Source organism: Giraffa tippelskirchi, chromosome 13, assembly GCF_054371585.1.
Source record: "Giraffa tippelskirchi isolate mGirTip1 chromosome 13, T2T-mGirTip1v1.2.pri, whole genome shotgun sequence".
Classification (NCBI taxonomy): Eukaryota; Metazoa; Chordata; class Mammalia; order Artiodactyla; family Giraffidae; genus Giraffa; species Giraffa tippelskirchi.
The window spans coordinates 8,210,177-8,237,953 of NC_137287.1; the positions used below are offsets into that span (position 1 = coordinate 8,210,177).

At 49.2% G+C, this 27,777-nt stretch overlaps 1 protein-coding gene across 8 annotated transcripts in view; it reads left to right on the plus strand.

Moving 5' to 3' along the window:
- Positions 1–27,777, plus strand: part of HIP1 (huntingtin interacting protein 1) — a 133,197-nt gene that overhangs the window by 32,176 nt on the left and 73,244 nt on the right. For 2 of the 8 annotated variants that reach the window (XM_081557849.1, XM_081557850.1), the window contains exon 1: positions 20,703–21,234. The exons of the other annotated variants lie outside the window; for them this stretch is intronic. In XM_081557849.1, coding sequence (XP_081413975.1) covers positions 21,217–21,234 — 18 coding nt within the window. In that variant the 5' untranslated portion in view covers positions 20,703–21,216. Of the gene's footprint in view, positions 1–20,702; positions 21,235–27,777 lie in introns of those variants that run through there. 8 annotated transcript variants of the gene reach the window in all.

Here is a 27,777-nt window from a genome sequence, read left to right on the forward strand (position 1 = left end):
CCAATGAATATTCAGGACTGATTTCCTTTAGGATTGACTGGTTTGATCTCCTTGCAGCCCCACTCCAGACACCTCCCAGTCCTTCTTAAATGTCAGGTGGGTGATGAATGTGGATGTTTGCTGCTTGGGGTTCATTTGAATCCTGCAGCCTCACTCCTGAAGTCCTTGAATAGCATACCCCATCCCGTGTACCTTGGCCTTGCCTGACCAGCAGCGGGAATGGATTAGCAGCAAATCCTCCTAGGGCAGCGATTGGGGATACATTAGCAAGGAGGAAGTGGGTGCACGGTCAGAATGGTTTGCTTCTGTTTATGAGTTTTGTAGCAGGTGTGTTCTGGAATGTTCCAGTGTGTGTCTATATGTATCTGTCAATGCCTCCTTAAGCATCCCAAGATCAAAGGCTTGTAGAAGCAACTAAAACTCTTGTCTCCTGAAAAATAGGAATATTAATTTTCTCGGGGCTACTGGATTTGTTTGTTTGTTTTGTATTGGGCTTTGCGTGTGTGTGTGTATGTATAAAATGAGGATATTGATCTAGAAAAAAGGGTTTTACCAGGCATTTAATTTTTTAAAAGCTTAAAAATATACTAAAATCATAAGAAACTGAAATATACTAAAATGGGCTTCCCAGAAGGCTCAGTGGTAAAGAATCTGCCTGCCAATGCAGGAGACGTGGGTTCAATCCCTGGGTCGGAAAGATTCCCTGCAGGAGGAAATGGCAACCCACTCCAGTATTCTTGCCTGGAAAATCCCGTGGACAGAGGAGCCTGGTGGGCTGCAATCCATGGGGTCACAGGAGTCGAACACAACTGAGTGACTGAGCACACACTTGCATATACCAACTACCATAATTAAAGCAGTTTAGAGCTTGGCAACTTTTGGCTTAGTGACAGACAAAAGAGAAAAAACTAGTTTATTTAATACTCTTTCATGGATACAAGGAAATAAATGAGTTTTCTGAAAATATCAGTTTCTTGAGAGATAATTTAACAGGCATTTATTGATTGCTTGCCACGAGCAGGCATTGTGCCAGCCCTGTTGGCACCTATGGTGAATGGATAAGGCAGATACCACTTTCATGGGTCCAGTGGGTGGGCAGAGTGTTCAACATGTGATGACAAACATGTTGTAGCCATGAAGAACAGGTGCTGTGGGTAAATAATAGTAAAACCGCCCTGGGGATGGCAGGAGAGGAGATTGAGGCCAAGATTGGAAGGAAGAGCAGGAATTAGCTGGAAGAGAAGGTCAAGGACATTCCAGGGGTGGAGAAAACACTTCTCATTCCAGGAATGGTGTGGCATGCCTGCAGGGTAGACATGGAGGGGTTTAAGGTGGGGATGAAGCCACAGGATAGATGCACAGCATCTTGAGGCTGTGTTGAGAAGGTTATATCTTATCTTAAGGACAATGGAAAACCTTCAAAGGCCAATGAATGTCATGATTGCCCCCTGCACTCTTTAAAGATCTTTTTGGCATGTAATTGTGACCCCATAAATTTTTGAATGAAGTGGGTAGGACAGGATGAAAGGGAGGCCTCATTGTCAAGAAAGAAGGGACTTCCCTGGTGGTCCAGGGGCTAAAATTCCACACTCCCAATGCAGGGGGCCCAGGTTCCAGCGAGCCCCGGTCAGGGAACTAGATCCCACATGCCACAACTAAAAGAGAACTAGTCAAGCAGAGACCCTGGGAAGAGGTTTTCAGGTGGAGGAAACACTACGTGCAGAGGCCCTGAAGCAAGAACCAGCTTGTTCAAGAGTCAAGACTGCCTGAATATCTGGAGCAGAGCGAGTGAGGCACAGAAGGATAGGAGATGAAGTTGAAAGTTATTGTGTATAAAATACATAAGGAAGGACCTACTGTATAACACAGGGAACTGTACCCAATGTCTTGTAATAACCTCTAATGGAAAAGAATCTATAGATATATATCTGTATATCTGACTCACTTTGCTGTACTCCTGCAGCTAACACAATATTGTAAATTAACTATACTTCAATTAAAAAAAATTTTTTAAACGAGAATAAGAGGAAATGAGACACCCTATTATTATGGGTCAGTACCCTGATTTTAATGTCTGTTTTATGAAATCAAAGTGACTGAGTATTCAAGAATTGGCCTTGTGTTTACAGTCGCAGTTTAATTTTGAATTGGAGGTACGCTCACGCATTAATAAAGTGTGTAAGGTGGTATGACTAATAATATTAAACTAACATGGTTTCACGGATTGAGTTTTTTTTCATTTACAGTGTCTCACTTGATCTCTACAACAACAATAAAAGCAAGTTTTATTGTTTCCACATTTGTTTTACATAAGGAAAAAGAAGCTTAGGGAGTTAAGACTTTGCTAAGTAGCATGAATCCAGGTCTTCTAAGTCTCACGTTGTTTCCAATATTACCCCATAAGTCAAGCAGAGGACTTCATCTTCTGTTTATTCAAATCCTCAGGGTATGTTGCCAAGGTATCTTTTCCCATTAAGTCTATTTTTGAAAAATGTGAATAACTTTGATGCTTTCCTATTCAGTGATTATTTTTAATAACATTTTTCTGTTAATAATTCTAATTGTAGAAAATCTAGAAAAACATTTTTAAATCCCACACAGATAACTGCTATTGATATTTTAGTGTGTTTCTTTCCACTACCTGCCTATAAATACACTGCCTATAAATATGTGTGTATATATACACATTTGCTGTTGTTTAGTCACTAAGTCGTGTCTGACTCTTTGCAGTCCTTTGGACTGTAGCCTGCAGGCTCCTCTGTTCATGGAATTTCCCAGGCAAGAATACTGGAGCCAGTTACCATTTCCTTCTCCAGGGGATCTTCCCGACCCAGGGATCAAACCCGAGTCTCTTGAGTCTCTTGCATTGGCACACAGATTCTTTACCGCTGAGCCACCAGGGAAGCCCATATATACACATGCACTCAGTCGCTTCAGTAGTGTCCAACTCTTTGAGACCCTGTAGACTGTAGCCCTCCAGGCTCCTTTGTTCGTGGAATTCCCAGGCAGGAATACTGGAGTGGGTTGCCATGCCCTCCTCCAGGGGATCTTCCCGACCCAGGGATTGAACCCGCATCTCTTGAGTCTCCTGTACTGACAGGTGGATTCTTTTCCCACTAGTGCCACCTGGGAAGACCCGTATATACACATATGTATATATTAATATATTGATAATTTTTGTTAGGAAATTGTGCTCATACTGTAAACTGTTTCATATGATGTTGTGAAAAGTGACACAGCCTGACAGTGAAGGTTAATTAGGCCCTGAAGCCAGAATGTAGCAGCCCAGTTAGCCTGTGAGCTGTTCACCCTTGTCAATGCTACTTAGTCTTTTTGGAACCTTAGAACACTATAAGCTGATTACAAACCTCAGTGCACTCTCCTCTGATCCCAGGTGATCTCTGTTCCTGGGATCAGGAGCTGCCCTGTGTCTGAAAGGCGTCCTCTCCCTCTCCCCTCGGCCAGCAGGGTCCTTGGGGTCAGTGCACTCGCTTATACCCTCTGCCTGGTTGCCCGGTGACCTCCGTAACATCCACTCCAACCAGCTGACTCCCAGAGCAGGCAGGTCCCTTCCAGTCTCTGATGATCTCCCTGAGGCAGTCTGTGAGTCTCCAAGCATGTCAACTGTATATACAACAATATATATATCAACAGCATCCACTTAACAACATGCAGGCAACAAGGTGCATATCAACAGCATCCACTCAACAATGGACATCTTGGATGTTGTTTATATCAGCATATAGGGCCCCACCTTGCTTTTATTTGTTTATTTTGTTTTTGTTTGTTTTAAACTGCCATATAGAAGGAATGGTTTCTTTTAAAAAATACTTATTTATGGGTCTTCCTTGCTGCTCGAGGGTTTTCCTCTAGTTGCGGAGAGCAGGGGCTTCTCATTGCAGTAGCTTCTCTTGTTGTGGCTCCCAGGCTCAGTAGCTGTGGCACAGGTGCCCTGAGGCACATGGGATCTTCCCAGAGCAGGGATGGAACCCGTGACCTCCGGGCTCTGAGAATCAGTGTTGATTCTCAAACACTGAACCACCAGGGAAGCCCCCGGGGGAGGGGTTTTTAAAGCATGTGTGATACCAAGAAGCTATAAAGAAGTTGATCAAAAGATACCATAAGCAGAGTCAAAAGACACAGCACCCTGCACATGCAGCTGGGCCTCTGACGCTGCTGGTCTGTGACCCTGTTACTCATTCAGCTCGTACTTTCCACAGAAAACCAAAGTCATCAGGTGTAAATATTCGCTGCTTCCACCACCGGACCTGTAAATGTATTTGAACTCAAATCCATCCATTCCACCTCCTGCCTGAAGCTAACGCCGCCTCTGTGCTGGGTTCCCGTCCCACCTTGCCCCAGCAAGCCCGTGGCTGTGTTAATTGCCGAAGTCCCCTGGCCCTACCTGCTGCTCCCGGCCTGTCCCTTACCCCCCATCCGCTGGGTTTCACCTCCTGGATACTTCCTGTCTCTGTCCTCTCCTCTCTTTGTTCCCTTCGCTGCTCAGGGGCAGGCCTCATCATTTCATGTCTGGACCATTGCAGCAGCGTTCTCATGAGTCTCTTTCAACCTCGCCGTCCTTTTTTTGTTTTGGTTTTATTTTGGCCAGAACCTTTTTTTTCCCCCCCCGACCACGCCTCTCGGCTTTCGGAATCCTAGTTCCCTGACCAGGAATGGAACCTGGATCCTCTGCAGTGAAAGGGCCGAGTCCCAACCATCAGACTGCTATCTGCACGGTCATCCTTGATATTGTCCTCCATACAGGTGCCAGCGAAGCCTCTCACACTCAGACCTGCTCGCATCCCCTGCCATCAGTCAGCCTCATCTTCTGCAGCTTGGGGATCAGAGCGGTGTGGAAGGAATGCCCTCCTGGGTGAGAGAGCACCTATAATTTGGAAAAAACCTTCCATCCAATTCGACTCCCAGCCTTGATAGCTTGTCATTGCAAAGCTCTCTCCTCTGTGACCCCTGATTGCCAGCTCCCCAGACTCACCTGTTTTGGACTTTTTGCCTTAGTGACACCAGCCTGCCACACACCTCCCCACCCCTTCCAAGAGCACGCTTACTCTGCTTCACCAGGGCAGCTTCTAGTCATCTTCCAGAACTCCACTCAGCCACCATGGACCCTGAGCCCTGGGCTGGGTAGTGACACCCCCTCCGCCTGGCAGCCCTAGCATCCTGCATGTTCCTAGGTGGTTTGTTGAGCAGCCTGGGGGTCTGGGTGCCTCTTAGGAGGCTGGCTGGGAGCTGGCTCCAGAAGGTGGAGCTCATATCACCACTTGAGCCTCACTTAGCTTTGGGTTCCAGCAGCCAATTCTGGGGCAATGGGAACCGCCCCTCTTCCTTCCTCTAGAGCATCTGTCATGATATTGAAACTGTATTAAAATGATGTCTTTGTGTTTGTCCCCACCCTCCACTCTAAGCATCTTGAGAACAGGGACAGTGTTTTGTTTTTCACACTCCCTGGCAAGTACCCAGTGCTACAGCTGAACCGAAGAGGAATTTGGCAAACCCCGGAAAGGGTTTAATGTTTTCTTGGTCTTTGTACCAGAACAGATGGTCATAAAGACAGTTTATGAAATGTCATTAGGATAAGTGTAAATTCCTGTAGTTTCCTCTAAAAGTTACAGGCATGTGAATTTCGGGCGGGCCACTGTGGCTTTGCAGCAGTTCGTGTGATAAGAGGTGCGATTTTCACGGAGGAAGCAGCCAGGGTGGCAAGGCTGCAGGACGCTGCTGGGAGGTTGGCCTGCCCAGCTGGTGTCCCCGAGACGTTGCTCTGTCATTATACCCATTCAGTAATTTTCCCTCCCATCGTCCGTCCTCTCAGCCTGTAAACATGCCCATGTGTCCCCCAACCTTTCTTTCTTTATTTTTAAAGTATTTATTTATTTGGCTGCTCTGGGTCTTAGTTGGGCTTCCCTGGTGGCTCAGACAGTAAAGATTCTGCCTGCAATGCGGGAGACCCAGATTCCATCTCTGAGTCGGGAAGATCCCCAGGAGAAGGGAATGGCAACCCACTCCAGTATTCTTGCCTGGAGAATCCCATGGACAGAGGAGCATGGCGGGCTACAGTGCATAGAGTTGCAAAGAATCAGACACGACTGAGCAATTAACACTTTCACTTTCCGGATCTTAGTTGCAGCATGTGGGATCTAGTTCCCTGACCAGGAATCGAACCTGGGACCCCTGCATTGGGAGTTTGGAGTCTTAGCCACTGGACCACCAGGGAAGTCCTTCCCTCAACCTTTAAACCCACTTTCCCACCCTGCTTCTTCCTCGAGGTACCCCCCCACTCCTGTCCTTTCTTTTCACACCCCTCTCCCTCCTCATGATCTGCCCCCCTTTCTATCAGAGAACCCTTTCCCACCTTCAATTCCAGGACACCACGTTCTCTTGTTTCCTCCTTCCTGCCTGGAGCTAACTTCGTCTTATTGGAAAGATGGCTATCCTCCATTGCCAGCTGCTTCCCCATTTCTGATTTTTCCCACCATTACGTTGTTGGATACACCCCCCTCCCCGCCCCCGACCATGATTCACTGACTCCCTGGTTCCCTTGAGTCTGTCTTCTCCTCCCTCCATCATCCATCTCTCTTCGGTTGCGATTCTCATCTGCCCGTGAACAAGTGTGGATCTTCCCCATCCTTACACACCCTGCTGGCTTCTCAGGACTCTTCCATCCCCTTAGGAACCTTCCTGGGGTTCTCTACTCTTCACCGTTAGCCTTCTCCAAAGAAAAGGCCACCTCCCTGCCTCCCTCTTTCCCCTCTCCCCAGATGTTCAGCATCTCACAGTCAGATTTAGATCTGAGTTTGTCTGCTGTGGTTGCTCCCTAAGTGATATTAGAGACCTAGCCAGCAGCTTTTTTTTTTCTTTCCAGACACACCGTGAAGTTTTTGGGGTCTTAGTTCCCCCACCAGGAATTGAACCCGGCCCTCTGGAGTGAAAGCACCGGGAGTCCTAATCACTGAACGGCCTCGCAATTCCCAGCACCTTTAATTGAGTGCCTTGCCTCCCCCTCTCCCCCTGGTTCCCATCCTCAGGGACCTGCCTGCAGGATTTGGCCAACTCCTCCTTCGAGGGTGGCCCCGATCCTCATCTTCTCCTTCCACACTGTCTGGACTTTCTTGGGCTCCAGCAGTGGCCGCTCCTCCCATCCTAGATGGAGACTTTGCCTGGGGCTCTGTCCTCGGTCTTTTCTCTTCTTAACACTTTCCCCATTGTTTATGATAATAAACGTATGAAATAAACATATTATCATGTCTGGGGACAGCCTGGAGCATTTAACAGCAATGCTTGCATACAAGGGGTACTCAGTGTTCCTCAGGAGCATCAGCCAATGGGAAGAGCATGAGTTTTAATGTAAACAGACCCAGATTCTGATGCCGATCCTGCCCTTGATCCTCGTCCATTGCGTGATCTGGGACATTGATTACCTTTCTAATTACAGTAATCGCGAGGATGAAATGTGATAATGGGTGCTCAGAAAAACCAGGTTCCCTCTCCTTCCTGAGACGGAAGGAGCTAGAAAAAAAACGGAATGGGGTGGGCACCAGCGTGGGGGACCCTAGGACATCCAGTGAGATCAAAGCCAAGCATTTGTGTGGCTTCAGGATTCGGAGGAAAGCCGTTGGCACCGCTGTTCTCATCTGCCAGGACCCAGGATCCTTCCAGAATGATCTTCAGTTTCAGCCCTGGGACTGGCCGGAAGTAGGAGGAGACCAGATGACCTGAAGCAGCGTCTGAGGACACGTTGAGATCACTGGCTGTGTCCCCGCCCACAAATGACCGGCCGGTGGTTGGAATTTTGCTGCACTTGCCCTGGCCCTTTTGGCCTTCACACTGGCCTGCCTTAGTTCGCTCTCCTGCTGTTTTTATAGTTGCTTTCCCTGCTGTCCTTCAGCCCTTGGCCCCCCCACTACATGCATGAATACCAATACCCAACCCCACAGTTCAGCTGCTGGGGTAGGAGGTTCCAAGGTCTTATCACAGGTCTGTCAGTTCTTCAGATGTTAATAGCATCACACCCTATCAGCGGGGAGCTGGGTAGATGTGTATTTGACCTGCAAAATCCTTTGAAAATGAGGAAGAAGCTGGTTAACCAGCAAGCAAATTTATCTGGCACGATCCAGGGTGTCTTTCTCTCTCTCTCTCTTTTTTTTCTTAAATTTTTTTTCTGTTAGCGGTTTTTAGATCAGCTTCATCCTTTTAATCTGCTATGTAGTATTCCTTAGAATTAAAAGGCCCTTTTGTTTGGACTTTGTGCTATTGTGGAAAGATTTGAGTTGCTCTTGCTTTTTCCCTAGGAACGATGCTTCAGGGAGTGCCCTTGAACATGACTCATGGGAGTGTTTCTCTAGGACAGATCCCAGGGCTTAGAGCAACGATCCCCAACCTTTTTGGCACCAGGGACCGGAAGACAGTCTTTCCGCGAACTGGGGTTCAGGGGGGGTGTTGGTTTCAGGATGGTTCTATTATATTTATTGTGCTCTTTATTTCTATTATTATTACATCAGCTCCACCTCAGATCATCGGGCATTAGATCCCGGAAACTGGGGACCTGTGGGTTAGAAGATACAAGTATATTTATGTGTATTTGAAGTTTTATTAGATCCTGCCAGATTGCCCAGATCAAAGACTGTACCACCACAGGAAAAATGTTTCTTTTTTGGTGTCATCATTTCATGTCTTGCCTAAGAAGGTATTCTCATTGCGAAAGGTATAAACAGATTTTTCTGTATTTTCTTGTAAGTTTGTTCTTCTAAGCAAGTTCTAAAACGTTTTGCTTTTTACGTTTGACCCCACACACCCTGGAGCAGGGGGAATTTTTTTTTTCCCTTGTGTTGGTACCACCTGAATGGTCCGCTTTGTTTTTAGACTTGCTGTTCTATCTCACTGACCCATATGTTTTCTGCGGTACTACAGCCATGTTTTAAGTATTTATCCTTTTTAAAAAAATTTTGGTCATATATATATATAAAACATAAATAAATTATATATATAAGTATAAATTTATATATGAATGTAAATTTATAAAACATAAATTTTCCATTTGAACCAGTTTCAAGTGTATAGTTTAGGGACTTCCCTGGTGGTCCAGTGGTTAAGACATCACCTTCTAGTGCAGGGGTCCATGTTCAATCCCTAGTCTGGAAACTAGGATGCTACCTGCCTGGAAACCAAAAACTCAGAACGTAGAAGCAATACTGTAACAAATTCAATGAAGACTTACAAGAAATGGTCCACATTAAAAAAAAAAAATCTTCAAATTATACAATTCAGTGGCGTTAATGACATTCCTTGTGTTGTCCAACAGTTGTCACTGTTTCCCCAATTTTTCATCATTCCAAATAGAAACTCTGCACCTATGACACAATAGTTCCCTTTTCCCCTCTAACCTCGTGCCCTGGAATGTCTACTCTACTTTCCGTGTCTGCGAATTTCCATATTCTAAATTTCACATAAGCGAAATCATACAGCAGTTGTCCTTTTGGTCTGGCTTATTTCACTTAGAATTAGTTTACAAGAGTCATCCACGTCATATCATAAATCAGAACTTCATTTCTTTTTATAGCTGAAGAATATTCCATCGTGTGGATATACTCCCTTTTATATATCCGTTCATCTGTTGACCAGCAACTTCCTTTTGGCTCTTCTGAATAATGCTGCTCTGAACATTGGCATACACCTGTCTGAGTTCCTGTTGTTAATGTTCTCGGGTATATACCCAGGAGGGGAACTGCCGGGTGCTATGGTGATTCTATGTTTAACACTTTTCCTTGGTGGTCACAGAGGAGAGGTCATTTCTTTCATTTTAGTAGAAAGATCAGCCCCTGAGCCTTGTTCTTACTCCATTTTTTACATTCACCTATCCCCATTTCCCTCCACCCCCCAAAGCCAAGCATTGATATTGGCACAGGGTGGTACCAAGGACAGGTCAGCCTGGGTGGACACATGAACTCTAGACCATGGGAAGAGCAAGGTTCCCCCTGATTCTGTCACAAGACAGCGAGAAGCCATGGAAAGAGCCTGCAGTCTTAATGTTGTTCAGTCGATAAGTTGATAAGTCGTATCCGGCTCTTTGCGACCCCATTGACTGCAGCACGGCAGGCTCCTTTGTCCTCCACAGTTCCCTGGAGTTGACTCAAATTCACATCCACCGAGTTGGTGATGCCATCCAACCATCTCAGCCTCTGTTGCCCCCTTTTCCCCCTGCCTTCAATCTTTCCCAGCAGATTGGTCTTTTCAAATGAGTCGGCTCTTCACATCAGGTGGCCAAAGTATTGAAGCTTCAGCTTCAGTCCTTCCAGTGAATATTCCTGGTTGACTTCCTTTAGGATTAACTGGTTTGATCCCCTTGCTGTCCAAGGGACTCTCAAGAGTCTTCTCCAGTGCCACGATTCGAAAGCATCAATTCTTCAGTGCTCAGCCTTCTTTATGGTCTAACTCTCACATCTGTATATGACTGATGGAAAAACCATAGCTTTTACTATGTGGACCTTTGTCAGCGAAGTGATGTCTCTGCTTTTTAATATGCTGTCTAGGGGTATCAGTCTTAATACTGGTGTGTGAATCCAACAAGAGACCTGAATTCTGTTTCTTATGCGAGCCCTTAGTTTCTGTGTGTCTTGTTTAACTCATCTGTCAAAGGCAACAGCACCCTGATACGCAGGATGTTGAGACACAAGATATGGGTGTGAAAGCCCTTTGCTAAAGTCAAAGGCACTCACTGGCAGGAGGGAGGGAAGAGTTCAAAGTATGTGCCAGTCAGAGTGGAGCCTGGCACACTGGTGAACTGATTTCTTGCAAGCATTCGTTCCTGCCTCCAACCACTCTCTGTTGAGTGACTGCTTTGGAATAGGTGATGTTCCAGAGGCTGGGATTTAGCCATGAGCCAAGAGAGAGAAGGAGGCCCCAGCCTCATCAATCTGCTCAGTGATCCAGGAACAAACCCCAAGAGCCCTGCCTCCCTTCCCAGTGCTTTTGGTACCAACTCTAGACTTTTTAAAAACACGGCACAACATGACATGGTGAAGAGCTTTATTTTAAAGAGACGTCTCTAGCTTTAAGGAGAAAAATGGGTTTGAAAATGTAGAACAAAGAATATGCCAGGGGACTTTCCTGGCTGGTCCAGTGGTTAAGACTCTGAGCTTCCACTGCAGGGGGCACAGGTTCGATCCCTGGTCAGAGAACTAAGGTCCCACAAAGATCAGGCATGCCATGTGGCATAGCCAAAAAAAAAAAAAGAAAAAAATGAATAGGCCACCTATTGGCAAGTCAGATCTGCTTGAAATGCCATGAGGAGAGCCTTCGGGGGTTTCTGCGTGAACCAAACAAAGAGAAATGATTTCAGCTCCTCCCTCCACCGCCACGCCCTGGGAAAATTCCAGAGCTGTAGCTTCCAGGTCTCTTCTTGAAGAAGTTTAGGGATGGGGATCAGGGTGACTGTCACCATGATCTCGGCAGCACTAGATCCAACTAGGAATGGTGCCGTGACACTTTGGCCCTGTTTGGTCCCACTGGAGACAGAGATTGGTTTGGTCACTGAGCCCTGCCCCTCGGGAGCCCTTGGAGGTGAGCCTAAGAGTCCATGGCCACTGAGCACACACACCACGCCCTGGCTGTCAGTCATCTCCTTGAAACCTCTTCCCAACCCTCCACCATCTCTGAAAAACAGACTCGGGCAAAGCCAAGGAGGGACTTCCCTGGTGGTGCAGTGGCTAAGACTCCAAACTCCCAATGCAGGAGGCCCGAGTTTGATCCCTGGTCAGGGAACTAGGTCCCACAGGCTGCAACTAAGACCCACTGCAACCTAAATATATAAATATGTATATTTTAAACAAAATAAAATTAAGGGCCTCGGTCCAGGTCACCCAGCTATGCATGACAGAGCCTCTTTCTGGGACACTAGTTGAGCCAGGTACCAGGAGCTGGGCAAAGGGAGGAGCAGGAAGGTTGATGTGGCAAGAATTGGCAAGAGACTCTAGGTAATAAAACCTGTTAGACTCATGAGGACAGGTTTTATGATTTATTAATAAACTTAGCAATAAAGGGACTTTTCTGGAACTTGGAAAATTTTATAGGCACTAATAGTTTCCCAAGTACCTTCCCATATGTTCTTTCTCACTTGATTCTTATAACAACCTCTCTTAAGAGTGATTTTAAAAATTTATTTATTTATTCAGTAGTTGTGGCACATGGGCTTAGTTGCTCCGTGGCATGTGGAATCTTCCCAGACCAGGGATTGAACTTGTGTCTCCTCCATTGGCAGGTGGGTTCTATTTCCACCTGTTTCCAGATTACCAAGTTGTTGGAAATAAGTATATAATAACATATAATATACACACTAGATATATATCAATATGTATACTATATACACACTATATTATAATAGTGTATGTATGTACAATATTAAACACTGGACCGCCAGGGAAGTTCTAGGCAATTCTCCTTTTAACCTACGTTAATTAGCCTCCTTTCATCCATGGGGAAATTGAGGCACAGAGAGGTTGAGGGACTTGCCCAAGGCCACACAGCACCAGAGTTGCAGCCCAGGGTCTCATGTGATTTTCCAGGTAATCTGCACAAGGCCATGTGGCAATGAAAGCTAGAAGCTGGACTTGAACTTGGGAATTCAGATTTTGAAAGCTTCTGTTCATCCAGTCTCTGCCTTCAGATGTTTTTACTGGGGGGGGTGTCCTTGAAGACCCTCTCACTGTCCCTCCTTCTCCCGAGGGCCCTGTGCTCACAGGTGCCCCCTTCCCCATCTGCCTGCATCAGCAGCTACCTTCTGCTAAATGGCTTTTGTACAGAGCCCATGTCCTGGCTCTCAAAAAGGAATGTGTGGGATGAATAAGCACCTAAAAATAACTCCGGATCAATTTTGGGTGGGGGGAGAGGGCCCTGTTTTCCTTTCTCTCCTCCTCCTCCCTCCCTCTGCCCCCAAGGCCCACAAACCGCTGCTGGCTGACAGCTGGGCCAGGCTGGCTTCCTGTAAGGCTGTAATAACATGGAATTAACTCAGCAGCCGCCCTCTCCCGCACGGAAATGCCAGCGCTTGGTCACTATAGACGTCTCTGAGTTGATACCTTCCTGCCTCGGTCCACGCTCCCAGAACAAGTCTTTTGCTCATCAGCTAAGAGATTCCTGAATTTGTCCTCCTTGGAGAAGGAGCAGTGGAAAAACCCCTCCAAATGAGAGGCTGGCAGCTTCTTGACTGGGCCATCTGAGGAAGCCCCAGATTCCTGCCTCCCGGGCGGGGCCGGGCAGGCAGGAGCAGAGCAGCCTGGGCCCCCTTGTTGAGGTTTCCAGGCCATCTGCTGACTCAGGGACTTGGCCGAGTGGCTCCCATCTGTCTCTGTGCTTCTAACAGACCCCTGACTCCCGCCGGTCACCCACGGGCTGCCGGGAGAGGCTTTAGAAATCCAGCAGATCTTTGCTGCCCAGAACCTACCAGTTAAAAGCAGCATCCTGAGAGTGGACACGTTTCTTCCTCATCGGGGCCTCTCTTGGAAAAGGATTGGTTCTGGGGGTGTGCTAGGCATTTTCATATAGCTCAGCCATGTTTGGGGGTCTCTTTCCCTGTGATATCAAATACGTAGAGAGGGAGATCAGTGTTTAATGATGGTAAGGGCTGGGGGATGGAATGGCAATGTAAAGAGGGAAAAAGAATCTACCAGAGGCGAGACTTCCCTGGTCCAGTGGTTAAAACTTCACGCTCCCAATGCAGGGGCCCTGGCTTCGATCCCTGATTGGGGAACTAGATCCTGCGTGCCACACTAAGACCCAGCCAAAAAAAAAATCTATCAGAGTCAATGGGTTCAGAGGTCCCCACTTAGGTTGAACCTTTGGCCGGATGGAAAGTTCCAGAATTCCCAGTGTAGGAGAAGTGCGAAGGGAAGTGCCACACCTCATAGTCTCCTGTTCCCCTCCTTTCAGCTGGGACTGGGGTGGGGCTTCCTGAGCCACAGCTGTGTGGTCAGGGGTTGAGTTGTCCCCAGTCTCAGGTGCACATCAGCACATCCCCAAGAGGAGCTTTAAAATGTGGATGCCCAGGCTCTGTCCCCAGGCCATTTATACCAGCATCCCTGAGGTGGGGCCCGGGCTTCCCAGGTGACTGCGGCATGCAGCAAGTTTGGAGAGTCACTACCGGCAATAACAACCTCGGTTCCCCTGCCCCCTCTGTCTTGCTTCTCAGCTTCTGATTTCTCAGATTCAGAAGTGGGCACTGCCATGCCAGGCATCGTGTCCTACATAAGAGGGGCTTGGTAGATCATGCTGAGGGCTGCTGTGCCCCTGATGATGATGGAGATAACGATGATTCTGGCTACACTCCAAGGACCAGAAGCATTCGAAAAGAGCTTTTGTATGACTTCATTAAAAGGAGTCCCAGGATTCCCTGGTGGCCCAGTGGATAAGAATCGTCCTGCCAGTGCCAGGGACATGGGTTTGATCTCTGGTCCGGGAAGATCCCACATGCCTTGGAGCAACAAAGCCTATGCACCACAATTGCTGAGTGCTCTGGGGCCCTGGGGCCGCAACAAGAGAAGCACCACAAGAAAGTAGCCTCTGCTCACCCATGCACTGCCGGGGGGAAGATTCAGCACAGCCAAACATAAAACGCTTATTGATTTTATTTATATAAGAAAAGAAAAAGTGGGATTTCCTTGGTGGTCCAGTGGTCCGGTGCCTTAGATTCTGCACTCCTGATGCAGGGGGCCCGGGTTCAACCCCTGGTCAGGGAACTGGATGCCATATGCCTCAACTAAAGATTTCACATGCCACAACTAAGACCCATTGCAGCCAAATATATAAATAAATAAAATAAAATGAAGAAAAGCAACCCCATAAATTAAAATGCATACTAACAGTAACATAGTTCAAACTTCCTGCCAACCCCAGTGAGGGCAGGTTTCCCACGGGCAGGGCAATGCTAGGTGCCCAGCATGATTCAGGGTGAATCTGGAGTAAAGGACTCTGGAATATACTGCCTGCTTTCAGTCCTGTATCCCCTGACTATTAGCTGTGCGGCCCTGGGAAAGGCACTTAACCTCTCTGGGCCTCCCTCCTTATCTGTAAAAATAAGAATAATAGGAACACTTAATATAGGAGGTTGTTGTGGGGACTAAAAGAAATAATGCTTGTAAAGTACTTGTCACAGTGCCTAGCACCTGGTAAGAACTCAATAGACGTTATCCGTTACTATTATTATTCACAGCATGACACGCCCTTCCCCCCCAAACACAACCACCTTCCCTCATACTTCCTGATTCCCTCCCCTCCCTGCCCTCTGGTATCCTGACATACATTCTAGGTCCAGGAACTCTTATGTATCTTGAGGGTTTTGGGTTTTTTTTCCTTTTTCATCTTTTTAAAAATATTTATTTATTCACTGGGTCTTAGTAGAGTCATGTGGGACCAGGCATCCAACCCAGTGAAAGTGAAAGTCGCGTCCAACTCTTTGCAACCCCATGGTCTGTAGCCTGCCGGGTTCCTGTGCATGCAATTCTCCAGGCCAGAATACTGGAGTGGGTAGCCATTCCCTTCTCCCGGGGATCTTCCCGACCCAGAGATCGAACAAGGTCTCCCACATTACAGGCAGATTCTTTACCATCTGAGCCAGCAGGGAAGCCCATTGAACCCAGGCCCCCTGCATTGGGAACTCAGAGTCTTAGTCACTGGACCACCAAGGAAGCTCCTCTTTTTCGACTCTTAAGTGTCATCATTGCAGGGTTTTTCACAGGGTTTGATCCCTGGTTGGGGAATAAGATTCCGCAAGCATTCCACAAGCAGCACGGCATGGCCAATAATAATAATAATACTGTTCTATCTGCCTTACTTGAATTGAATGACATAATGGACAAGAAGTCATTTTGTAAAATTTATAAACTTTACAAAGTTTACAGCCCTCTGCATATGCTTATTAGCAGTAGCAGGTAGCATAGTAACATATATTACATACGGCTATTTTGTAGGAAGCACTGCTTAGTTTAAACCTCGTTCCTGGGAATTAATGAACTCTCAGTGCTCTAGAAGACACAGCCCTGAGCCGCGCAGTGGACTCCAGTGTGGTATTTGTAGGGCTAGGCTGCAGAATCACAGTTCTCCAGTAGGTGTCACCCTCCACCAGGACCATTCTCCGCACCTTCCGTCCTGGCTTCCTGCATCCGTTCAGCACTTGGTCGTTAAGTCGTTAAGTCGTGTCCAACATTTTGCAACCCCATGGATTGCAGCACGCCAGGCTCCTCTGTCCTCCACCACTACCGGGAGATTGCTCCAATTCATGTCCATGGAGTCGGTGATGCCATCCAACCATCTCATCCTCTGTCGTCCCCTTCTCCTCCTGCCTTCAATCTTTCCCTGCATCAGGGTCTTTTCTAATGAGTCACTTCTTCTCATCAGGTGGCCAAAGTATTGGAGCTTCAGCTTCAGCACATTCAGGGTTGATTTCCTTTAGGATTGACTAGTTTGATCTCCTTGCAGTCCAAGGGATTCTCAAGAGTCTTCTCTAGTAGCACAATTCGAAAGCATCAGTTTTTTGGAGCTCAGCCCTTTTTATGGTCCAGCTCTCACCTCCGTACATCACTACTGGAAAAATCATACCTTTGACTATACGGACCTTTGTTGGCAAAGTGATGTCTCTGCTTTTTAATACACTGTCTAGGTTTGTCATAGCTTTTCTTCCACAGAACAAATGTCTTTTAATTTTGTGGCTGCAGCCATGATCTTAGTTGAAGTTAAGGGTGGACCAATGTGGTGGGTGTGGAATTTAGGTTGAAGAGAGCCTGGAGGCAGGGAAGTAAGTATTGGGTGGGTTGTTCAGTGAGGCTCAGCCTCTGCCTGAGGGAACTCAAGTGAGCAGAGAGCGCCCAGGGCAAGAACCATCCCCATCCAAGGTTGTTGCAGGCTGTACCCAGAGGCGGTCCCTTGCTTGAAGGGACACTGAGTGGCTGGCTGTGGCTCAGTGGGTCAGGGATGCCTTTGTAGAGAAGGTGATATTCGAGATGGGTCAGAAAAGGTAAGAAAGAATCTTCCACACTGAGAGGGTGGGAAGGGCATTCCAGGAGTCTCCCTCATTGATGGGGATGGACAGGAGAGGATGGAGAAGACGGCTAGAATGGAGGGCGAGGAGGCCAGGTGAGTAAGGGCCTTGAAGGCCGGGTGAACTGTAGAAGGGTGTTTTGTTTTGCTTTTTATTCCATTTGGGGTTGGCCAGTAAGGAGTCACAATTAAAGGTGTAGAAGATGAACTGGACAGGTAGAGACCGGAGGTGGGGAGGCCAGTTAGGAGACGGTGATTTAGTCTTATCCAATGCAGGAGCAATTGGTATTGGGATAGAAGACATAGACTGGAAGCTATTTGCAAGAAAGAATCACATGGACATAAGAACTGATTAGATGGGGTGGGGTGGGGGTTGTCAATGGAAGGATTAAGGTCAAACTTCATGCTTCTAGCCTGATGAACTAAGTGGATTTGAAACCAGAGCAGATGGTGAAAACAGAGGTGAAAGAAAATATTATCTTTGGATTCCTTGAGTATGAGGTGCCTGTGAGTCTGAAACCCCCAGGTGTTGATGTCTGGCAGAAGTCACTCAGACGTGTCTGACTCTTTGCGACCCCATGGTCTATACAGTCCATGGAATTCTCCAGGCCAGAATACTGGTGTGGGTAGCTTTTCCCTTCTCCAGGGGATCTTCCCAACCCAGGGCTCGAACCCAGGTCTTCCGCATTGCAGGCAGATTCTTTTCCAGCTGAGCCACAAGGGAAGCCCAAGAATACTGGAGTGGGTAGCCTATCCCTTCTCCAGTGGATCTTCCCGACCGAGGAATATCAGGGACGTCCAGTAGATAGCAGAATACAGTGACCTGGAGCTGATGATGAAAGAACACATTAGGGGCTTCCCTGGTGGCTCAGTGGTAAAGAATCCACCTTGCAGTGCAAGCCCTCTGCCCCTAATGCAGCAGGAGAGGAACAGCCGCTACTCCTGGCTCCTGCTGGTCCTGAGAGCAGCTCCCTGACAAAGAAGTCCAGCAGAGAGGGCAGCCCCGAGGCAGGTGCTGTCCGGAACCTGGACATTGTCCCTCATTACCTTTGCCCAGTGTGTTAGTTTCTTAGTTGTACCTTAGTGTGTTAGTTTCCTGTGTCCGATGAAAGCAATGATCGTTAACTTGGTAGCTCAAACGACAGAAATGGATTCTCTTGTAGTTCTGGAGGCCGGAAGTCCAAAATCTACTGAGACAAAATCAGGGTGTTGAGAGGGCCCCTTCTTCCCACAGGCTCTACGAGAGAGTCTGCTCCTTGCCTGTTGGAGCTTCTGGTGGCTGACAGCATCTCTTAGCTTGTGGCCACATCTCTCTAATCTCCGCTCCTTCTGTGGGTCAAATCTCCTTCCTGCAAGGATGCACAAGACCCCATCAGAGGACTACTCAGATAATCCAGGGTCTCTTTCCACCTGGGAATCCTTGGCTTAATCCTATATGTCGCGTAGGGTAGTAGCTACAGGTTCCAGGGATTGGGGCCTGATATCTTCGGTGGTGTGGGGGCTGGGGGTGCAGGTGATGATTCAGCTTACTACAGGCAAGGTTTGGGAAAGTTCTTTCATTGAACCCTTACCACCTGTATGTGAAGCAGGTGCCACTATTCCCATTTTAGCAACGAGAAAATGAGCTTTGCCAGCTAAGAGGTCACGATCTATTGGGAGATCTTGATCAACCCCAGCTAAGGGATCATAATATATTTCTTTAAAATATTTATTTATTTAGGCTGCACTGGGTCTTAGTTGCAGCCCTCAGGATCTTTAGTTGTGTCATGTGGGATTTTGTTCCCTGACCAGGGGATCAAACCTGGGCTCCCTGCATTGGGAGCACAGAGTCTTAGCCTCTGGACCATCAGGGAAGCCCTCTGTATAATATTTTTTAAACATGAAATCTTTTTTTTCTCCCCAAGCAAAAAAGGCCGTTGTGCATTTAATCAGGCAGCAGATAATCCAAAACTCATTTCTGCGTTGGGTGGCTCCTGCTGGCTCCCTTGGCCCTGATCTCCCTTGGGTGTCCATGTTGGAGGATGAGGAAGTGGTGGCATGCTTCCCTTCTGCCTCGTACCTCGTTGGGGTTCACCCTTGTGGACATGAGTCAGTAGCAAGGTCCGTGGAGCCCAAAATGCCATCACTGAGCAGAGGAGCCTTCCTGTCTCCCCTGGCCGGGGCACAGTGCAGAAAGAGCTAGGCTTGCCAAGAGAAGCTGTAGGGTAGGGCGGGAGAGTCAATGTCCACACTGGGGTTAGACAGAGGGATCTGAGTCCAGAGAGCCCTTTCCTGCAGCTGAGGGCCACAGGACTGGGCTCCAGAGCTGGGAAATAAAAATAACCACCGCGACAAAAGCCCCTGACTCTCCTGTTCTTCTGCTTTTGTATCTTATCTATATCATCCTTTATTTCACAGGGTTCTCACATCCCCCGAGAAGGCAGGCAGAGAAACAGCCCCTGTGTCATAGATGGAGAACTCAGCTTTGAAGGGGCAGAGGCTGTCCTACTCAACCCAGCAGGCCCTGGGGCCAGGAGTGGGGACTTACTGGTGCGCCTCCTCAGCCCCTTGGTGTGGGTCAGAGGGTCAGGGTTTTGGACGCCTGTGATCACGTATTCAGTAGAAAGGATTTTAGAAGCTGGACGCTCGGGGGCGGCATGAAAGCTCTTTGGGGCTCAGGCTGCAGTGTCCTTGGGCTTCCCAGGTGGCGCTAGTGGTAAAGAACCTGCCTGCCAATGCAGGAGACATAAGAGATGAGGGTTCAATCCCCGAGTTGGGCAGATCCCCTGGAGGAGGGCATGGCAACCCACTCCAGTAATTTTTACCAGGAGAATCCCATGGACAGAGGAGCCTGGCAGAGTCGCAAAGAGTCAGACATGACTGAATCGACTTAGCGCCACGCACACTGTCCTTAGTGAGGTTTCTTCTGCCCTCATTTCCTGCCAAGTGTGTGACCTGGGGCAAGTCACCTCCCTCTCTGGGCCTCAGATTCCTTACCCTGTAAAGCAGGGTTGGCCTCGGTGGGCTCAGGTTCCTGCTGACTCGGTTAGTAGGAAGCTTTCTTCTTCCTGCTCAACCAAGGATGCCAATGAGGAGCCTGTGTTGAAACTAGAGGCGTCGGGCCTCCAGCCTTTTTCTGGAGACCCCTCTCCCCAGAGAGCATTTGCCAGGAGCCCTTTTCCACCCCCAGCCGCATCTCCTTGCAGAGGAGCGTCTGTCTCCCATTTTTCATAGGCCGACAAGATATTGAGTAAGGGAGTCTGGCTTGAGAGAAGGGGGGCTCTGCGCTCAGGGCAGGCTTCATTTAGAAGCCAGTTTCTCGCACTGCAGGCAGGGTTGGGGGGGGAACTTCGGAGCCTTCCGGGGATACCTGTACCACCTCTATTCGTCCATCTGTTTGCAGACCCCAGACTCATCTGGGCGTTCCCCCGCCCCCCCCCGCAACGCCCCCCTCCCCGGGGGGATGAGCCGCAGGAGGCTAACCACTAGGTCTGAATTCTGCCTTTGTCCAGTGAAGCCAAGTTGGGAGGGGCCGAGCGGACCCCCTGCCCCCACTGGAATGTCGGCTTGGTGCGCGGGGTGGGGTGGGGGCAGTTCTCGCCCCCCCTTTTCAGCCGCCTCCCCGGCTCACTTCCTGAGTCCCTCTAATCCCACCACCCCAACGCGCACACGCGCGCATACACTTCCCGGAGGCCCGGCGGCCTCGCTGCGGGCTCAGCGATCCCGGCCCCGGGCCTGGGGGGAGCGGAGAAGCACCCTTTTGTTATTCAAATCACACCCTCGCCGCGCGCCCTGGCCGCAGGCTCTCCGGCCTGGGGAATCCATCCCCCGATCCCGCCCGCCCAGGAGCCCCCGCACAGCCACGGCCACCGTCGCGGAGGCCCGGGCGCCCGCAGCCGAATCCGGGATTCCCCGGCCCCCGGGGCTCCGCCGGGCCGCGCCTCCCCCGCCCCCGGAGCGCGCTGCGGCTCGGCCCCCCGCCCCCTCCCGCCTCCCCTCCCCCTCCCCCTCCCCCTCCCCTTCCTATCTCCGGACCAGTCTCGGTCCTGCCGCCGCCGCCGCCGCCTTCCCCGGTCCGCGGGGTCCCCGCCGGCCGCCCTCCCCGCAGCATGGCACCATCCGGGCTCAATTAGCTGGCAGCAGCGTTCGGGGCCCGCGGGATCTCCAGGGGCGGGGGGCGCCCCTGCAGCCTCCGTCATGGATGTGAACAAGATGGTAAGTCAAGAGCCGGGGCACTGCCCTGGAGCCTCGGCGTCCCCGTCCCTCCCCCCTCCTTCCCCCGCTCCCTCCCAGTCGGCTGGATCCATTGAAAGTTTCTGTATTGTTGATCCTGCTGTTGGCCCCAACTCCAGGCCTGCCGGAGGAGGGAGCGGGGCCAGGACTGTGCAGGCGGCTGGTGGACACGGCTGGGCTCCCCGGTTTCCCGCCGCGCTGCCGCCGGGGCTGCCCCGGAGAGCTCGCTTAAGACTCCGGGGAGAGACGGCCGTGGAGCTCGCCTCCCACACGGGAAACCAGCCTGGTGGCGGGAGGGCCGGGCTGCGGGAAGGGGGCTCGTCTGAGCTCCTCCAGAGCCCCCCTGCTCACACGCCGGTTTGAGATTTATGGGGAGATTTTTGGACTGAGCCAGTGGGCAGGGGGGCACAGGTGGGTGGCCTGGGAGGGCAGAAGCCAGGGCTTTAACCATCCTAGAGGGTGATGGTGGAATCCTTGTCTTAGAATCCTTGGAGGGGGTGTTCTAGACTGGAAGCTTGCTTGTAGACCCCCAACTGCCTTGGCCTGGGGGGGCAGCAGACAATCCCCTGCCTCTTAAGCATGTGATTCCCTGGTGAAACTGATTCGTCTCCCAGGGCTTCCTGCCCCCCAACTCCTCCAGGGGCACCAAAGGAGCTGAATACCTTGTTCATTGACTGATTGAGGAGCAGCCCTGGGGCTGGGGGGCGGGGGGCAGCTGGATGTGATTTGGGGAACTCTGAAGGGAGGAGTTCTCCTGGAGCCTTGGAGAGCTGGGGCAGGTTTGCTTAGGGGTCCTTATTGGCTCCTACTCTGAATCTCAAGTGTTCTTCAGATCACTGACCCTGGCTTTAGACCCACACCCCTGCCTCATAGACTTTGAGGGCTGGTGTGTCAGGCTGGAGAGGTATCCCCTGATATCCTGTGCTTCGTGGGGGCCCCAGGGCTTCAGGAAAGGACCTGGGTTGGGGTGTGGCTGGGGAGACGGGATTCTGGATCTGCTGGTATCTTAGGGAAGAGAAGGTACTGTAATTTCAGTTCATCTTGTATAGAATTAGGCTAGCTATTTTTCCAGAGTGCTCTTTTAAAGTAACCATCAATTTGGAGAAGGCAGGTGAGTTCCTGGCCCTGCCAGGCCTTTGGCATTCTGTCTTAGGTAGGGCACTGTGGGTGAGGAGGAGATGATGGGTGAGAGTCATTCCTTCCCATGGTAGGAGACCACTCTCAAACTGAGTGCTGTCCCTGAGGCCGGGGCCCCGGGTGAGGGGCCTCACTGGCTCCCATCTTCGTCTGAGGACACATAACTGGCCCACCGTGGGGCAGTGCCAAGAGGCTGGACCACCATTCCCTGTGTGTGTACCATAAAAGCTTATTTGCTTTGGCTAACTATTAAGATACCCTTCCAAAAGTCTTCTGTGCATCTGTAGGGGTGGGAAGGTAAAAGGCCTTTTCCTTGAGGTGTCTTAGCCAGACCACAGTCACCTGTCTAGGCTGTGGGGGAGGTGGGAGTAGTGAGAAGGACAGGGAACCTCGAGTTCTAGACCGACGGCTAGATCAAACCAGATCACTTCTGAGCTTCCTTCTGTCCCTGAGCTTAGATTCTTTCCAAAGCCTGGTCTGTGAAGACCACCTCACAGGGTTTAAGGACCTCTGTCTCTGGAGATCTGGTCCACTTCAGACACTACCACCTCCCTCCATCCATCCCCTCTTCATTTTATTTATTTTTAGGAATAATTTGATTTTTTAGTCTATTTTTAGCTGTGCTGAGTCTTCAGTGCTGCACTATCTTTCCTGTAGTCGTGGTGAGTAGGGGCTACTCTCTAGTCGTGAGGTGCAGGCTTCTCATTGCATTGGCTTCTCTTGTTGCAGAGCTCGGGCTCTAGGGCACTCGGGCTTCAGTAGCTGCGACACTTGGGCTCAGTAGTTGTGGCTCCTGGGCTCTAGAGCACAGGCTCAGTAGTTGTGACCCACGGGCTTGGTTGTTCCGAGGCAGGTGGGATCTTCCTGGATGACAGATGGAACCCGTGTCTTCTGCATTGTCAGGTGGATTCTTGACCACTGAGCCACCGAAGCCCCCATCCATCCCCTTTTGAATGCAACAGCATTTATTTAATTTCTGTCTTTCTATAGCAAGTACTCTGTGAAGGAGACAGAAACATGATGTATGGCCTCCTGCTCCTCTGGCCCTTAGGACCTAGGTGAGGGGTCCAGAGACATGCAAGCCAACCTAACAGCTATCAGTGCAGACCCGGATCAAAAGTTCTCTGCTCCAAGGGCTTTGAGCTCTGAGAACGGAGGGGCTGCAGAGTCTGGAAGAAAGACCCTGGGCTGGGTCTCCAAGGCTAAATGGTTTCAGCTCTGCTGAGAGCAGTGAGGGGTGTTCATTACCAGTGGGTAGAGTTGCAGGAAGAAAAATGGGCAGAACCCATTGGATGAGGCTGAGGACAGAGTTCTGAGATGAGAAAATGTTGAGATCGCTGGCTAAGGTCCAAGCAAAAAGGCCTTGAATGCCAGCCAAGGCATTCCAACCTTGGCCTGTCGGCAGTGGGTAACCTCTGGAGAATTTTGGGCACAGGAGAGGCACACGTGTTGCCTCTTTCCTGTTTTAGTTTGGGGTCCAAACAAAAGTGATTCTAGATTCTCATTAATCATTGAGCAGCCAAGCTCCCAGCCCAGAAACAATTGTTCTCAGCTCTTTGTAAAGAACACAGACCCTGGACCGTGGAGCAAGAAGAACCTTACCCACCCCAGGGAGTTGGCATCTGCTTCCCATTCCTGCTGAAGGCCAAAGTTGCTATTTGTTCTGACTGTGAAAACCCCTCTTTGGTTTAAAGTTTTCATTCTGGGGGTCCTTAGTTCCAGGGTAGACCTCAAACCCAACATTGCAGCCACATCCTTGGATGAGCCTTGGGGTTTCACTTGCTTATCACTGAATGAGAAAAAGCAGATTATAGTTTATCCCTTTTGAGTGTGTTTCTTAACCTTTTAGCCTCGTGTGTAAAATGATCCTTGAACGTCCTCATCAAAGTTGGAAATAATTCTTTAAGGCACAGGACCTAGCATAGTAAGTCCTCCACGTGTAGTGGCTGTTATGACGATGAAAATGTTAGTCGCTCAGTCGTGTCCGACTCTTTGTGACCCCAGGGACTATAGCCCATCAGGCTCCTCTGTCCATGGGATTCTCCAGGCAAGAATGCTGGAGTGGGTTGCCATTTCCTTCTCCAGGGGATCTTCCCCACCGAGGGGTCAAACCCAGATCTCCCGCATTCCAGGCAGATTCTTTACCATTTGAGCTACTGGGGAAGCCCAGTGAAGGTCCCCAAAGTCTCATCTAAGATGACTCTGATTCCCCACTCACCCTACACAGCCTTTTATTTTCTTGATTGGCCTAAAAAGCTGAACTCGGGCTGTATTTCAGTTGACTACTTTGAGGTACCTCTTCTCCCAGGTCTGGTTATCTTTCTGAATGAAGGTACAAATGATTGGGGACAGTCGATTCACCAGCTGCCATGACCTGATGAATTTTTGATGACCTCAGCTATCTGGCCAAGGGAGAACTGGTTTAACCCGGTAGTTTGACCCAGAGTTGATAATGAGGTCTGTGCCTTTACTGAACACAGAGCAGGAATGCTTGGTGCTGTAACTGGGAGAGCAGAGGCAACGCTTGTCAATTCGTTTTTTTTTTTTTTTAATATTTATTTATTTTTAATTGATTGATGATTGGTTTATAATATTGGTTTGATTTCTGTCATATATCAACATGAGTTAACCATAGGTGTACATATGTCCCTTCCCTCTTGAATTTCCCTCCCACCTCCTGCCCATTCCCTCCCCTCTAGGTTATGACAGAGCCCCAGTTTGAGTTCCCTGAGTCATATAGCAAATTCCCATTGGCTGTCTGTTTACATATGTTAGTGTATATGCATCCATGCTGCTCTCTCCATTCATCTCATCCTCCCCCTCTTCTCTGCTGCCCTTGCCCATAAATCTGTTCCGTAAGTTTGTGTCTCCATTGCTGCTCTGTGAACAGATTTGTCAATACCGTCCTTCTAGATTCCATATACGTGCATTAATATACGATTTTGTTTTTCTCTTCTGACTTACTTCACTCTGTATAATAGGCTCTAGGTTCATCCACCTCATTAGAACTGACTCAAATGCATTCCTTTTTGTGGCTGAGTAGTATCAATTCTTTTTCTTAAAAAAAGTTTTATGTATTTATTTAGGTATGTCAGGTCTTAGTTGCAGCATGCACGACCTTTGTTGCGTCCTGCAGGCTCAGCAGTTGTGGCATGCCAGCTTAATTGCTCCATGACATGTGGCATCTTAGTTCCCCTGTATGGCAAGTCCCATTCTTAACCACTGGACCGCCAGGGAAGTCCCGAATTCCTAACAAAAGGTGGTATAGCTTATATAACAATTTATATTTGCATTATAGTGCTGTACAGTTAACAGAGCATTTCCACCCATGTTCCTGCTCACTACAACTCCAGGAGAAATGCAGGGCAGAAAGAATTAGTTATGCCTTACAGATGAGAAAACTGACGTTCAGAAAAGGGAAATCTTGGAACCAGATCTGGTACCTCCAGCTCTCCACATCACCAAAATGGTGACAAAGTCAATAAAGGGTAAGGAAAAAGATTTAGGGACCAGATTCTAGAACTGACAGAAGCTCATCTAAAATGATAAGCTGGAGGTGGTGGCTTTTGGCCTCTGGTCTTCCAGGGGAGAAGATCCAGGAAGAAGGAATTAGCGCCTATGTGGACTGTGTACATGCACATGCACATACACACACACATCCTGGAGAAGCAAATGGCAACTCACTCTTGCCTGGAGAATCCCAAGGACAGACTAGCTTGGTGGGCTCAGTCCATAGCGTTGCAGGGTCGGACCCGACTGAAGTGACTTAGCATGCGTATATATATATCATTTTATTTATTTATTTTTGTTTTGGGCCATCCTGGGTCTTCGTTGTTTGGGCTTTTCTCTAGTTGTGGCCACAGGGGTTTCTCTCTAGTTGTGGTGCACGAGCTTGTTGCGGTGGCTTCTCTTGTTGCAGAGCACAGACTCTAGGGCACACGGGCTTCAGTATTTGTGGCTCTTGGGCTCTAAAGCGCAGGCTTAATAGTTGTGGCACACAGGCTTAGTTGCACCAGGGCATGTGGGATCTTCCCGGATCGGGGATCAAACCCATGTGTCTTGCATTGGCAGACAGATTCTTTACCTCTGAGCCACCAGAGAAGCCCCTACCGCTGTTTCTAAAGCTTGGGGTGTCTTTCTGAATCTAGGCTGCCTGCTTCAGATGTCAGATTTCTGACCCCTGGGATTCTCCAGCTTAGGGGCTTCCCAGGTGGCTTAGCGGTAAATATTCACCTGCAGTGCAGAAGACGTGGGTTCGATCCCTTGGTTGGGAAGATCCCCCAGAGAAGGAAGTGGCAACTCACTCCAGTATTCTTGCCGGGGAAATCGCATGGACAGAGGAGCCTGGTGGGCTATAGTCCATGGAGTCACACAGAGTCAGACACAAATTAGTGACTAAATAACAACAGCAACAACACTCCATCTTACACAACGGGAAGATGGGAAGAGGTCAGGAAAAAAAGTAGAGAAAAACATCTAGGTGTCCTGAGTGAACAATGTCAATGGCAGGGCAGGAAGTAGCTTCAGGCCAACCTGCTGTCTGCTGAGATTCGTGCAAACTTGCTGGATGGAGGAGAGCTGAGCCAGAGAGATCCCAGTGTAAAAAGATGCCCAGGACTCCACCCACAGCTCACATCAGCTAATAGCTGCATGGAAAGGAAAACTTAGTATCCGAGCTGAATAATCAGTCAAAGCTGGACATGGATGACTGGCTTGGTGAAACCAGAGCAGCGTGTTCAGTTCTGGGTCACAAAATATAGGTTTAGTGGGTTGCAGCCAAGCTTTTGAAAGAGTGAAACAGACCAGAAAGCATCCAAGTGTCTTCCATGTAAGAAGGTTCATGAAATTGGTTGGGTTGTATACACACACACACACACACACACACACACACACACACACACACACACACACACCTGCCTTGTTAGAAGTGCTTTTTACTGTGGTTAGTGTCAGAAAAGGTTTGAGGCGTCTGACCTAGAGACTGTCCAGAGGGCAGTGAGGAGGATGTCAGTAAAATGAGTAGTCCAACCAGTGGAAGAGAAGGCTGATGGACAATTGAGGGCTGTTGGGAGGAAGGGGTCGTTTACCTACTCCGGGGGGGCTCTGGGAGGCAGGGTTTTGGCTGGCCAGGACTGCCTCACAGCAGAGCATCCATCCTGTGACAGAATCTACTTCCAGATGAGAGAGCGCACCTCCGTGACTATTGGAGGAGGGACCCTGGAGGAGCATGGCCCCCGAGCCCTTGCCAGCTTGGAGACTCTGGTTCAGGCTTTGGGAACAGTCCTCGGAGACCTGTGATTCCACACCTAAGGTGTGATGGGCCCCAAGTGAAAGGCAAACTCCTTTTCACACTGGGGAGCAGTTTCAGAGGAGTGAGCTTTAGGTACC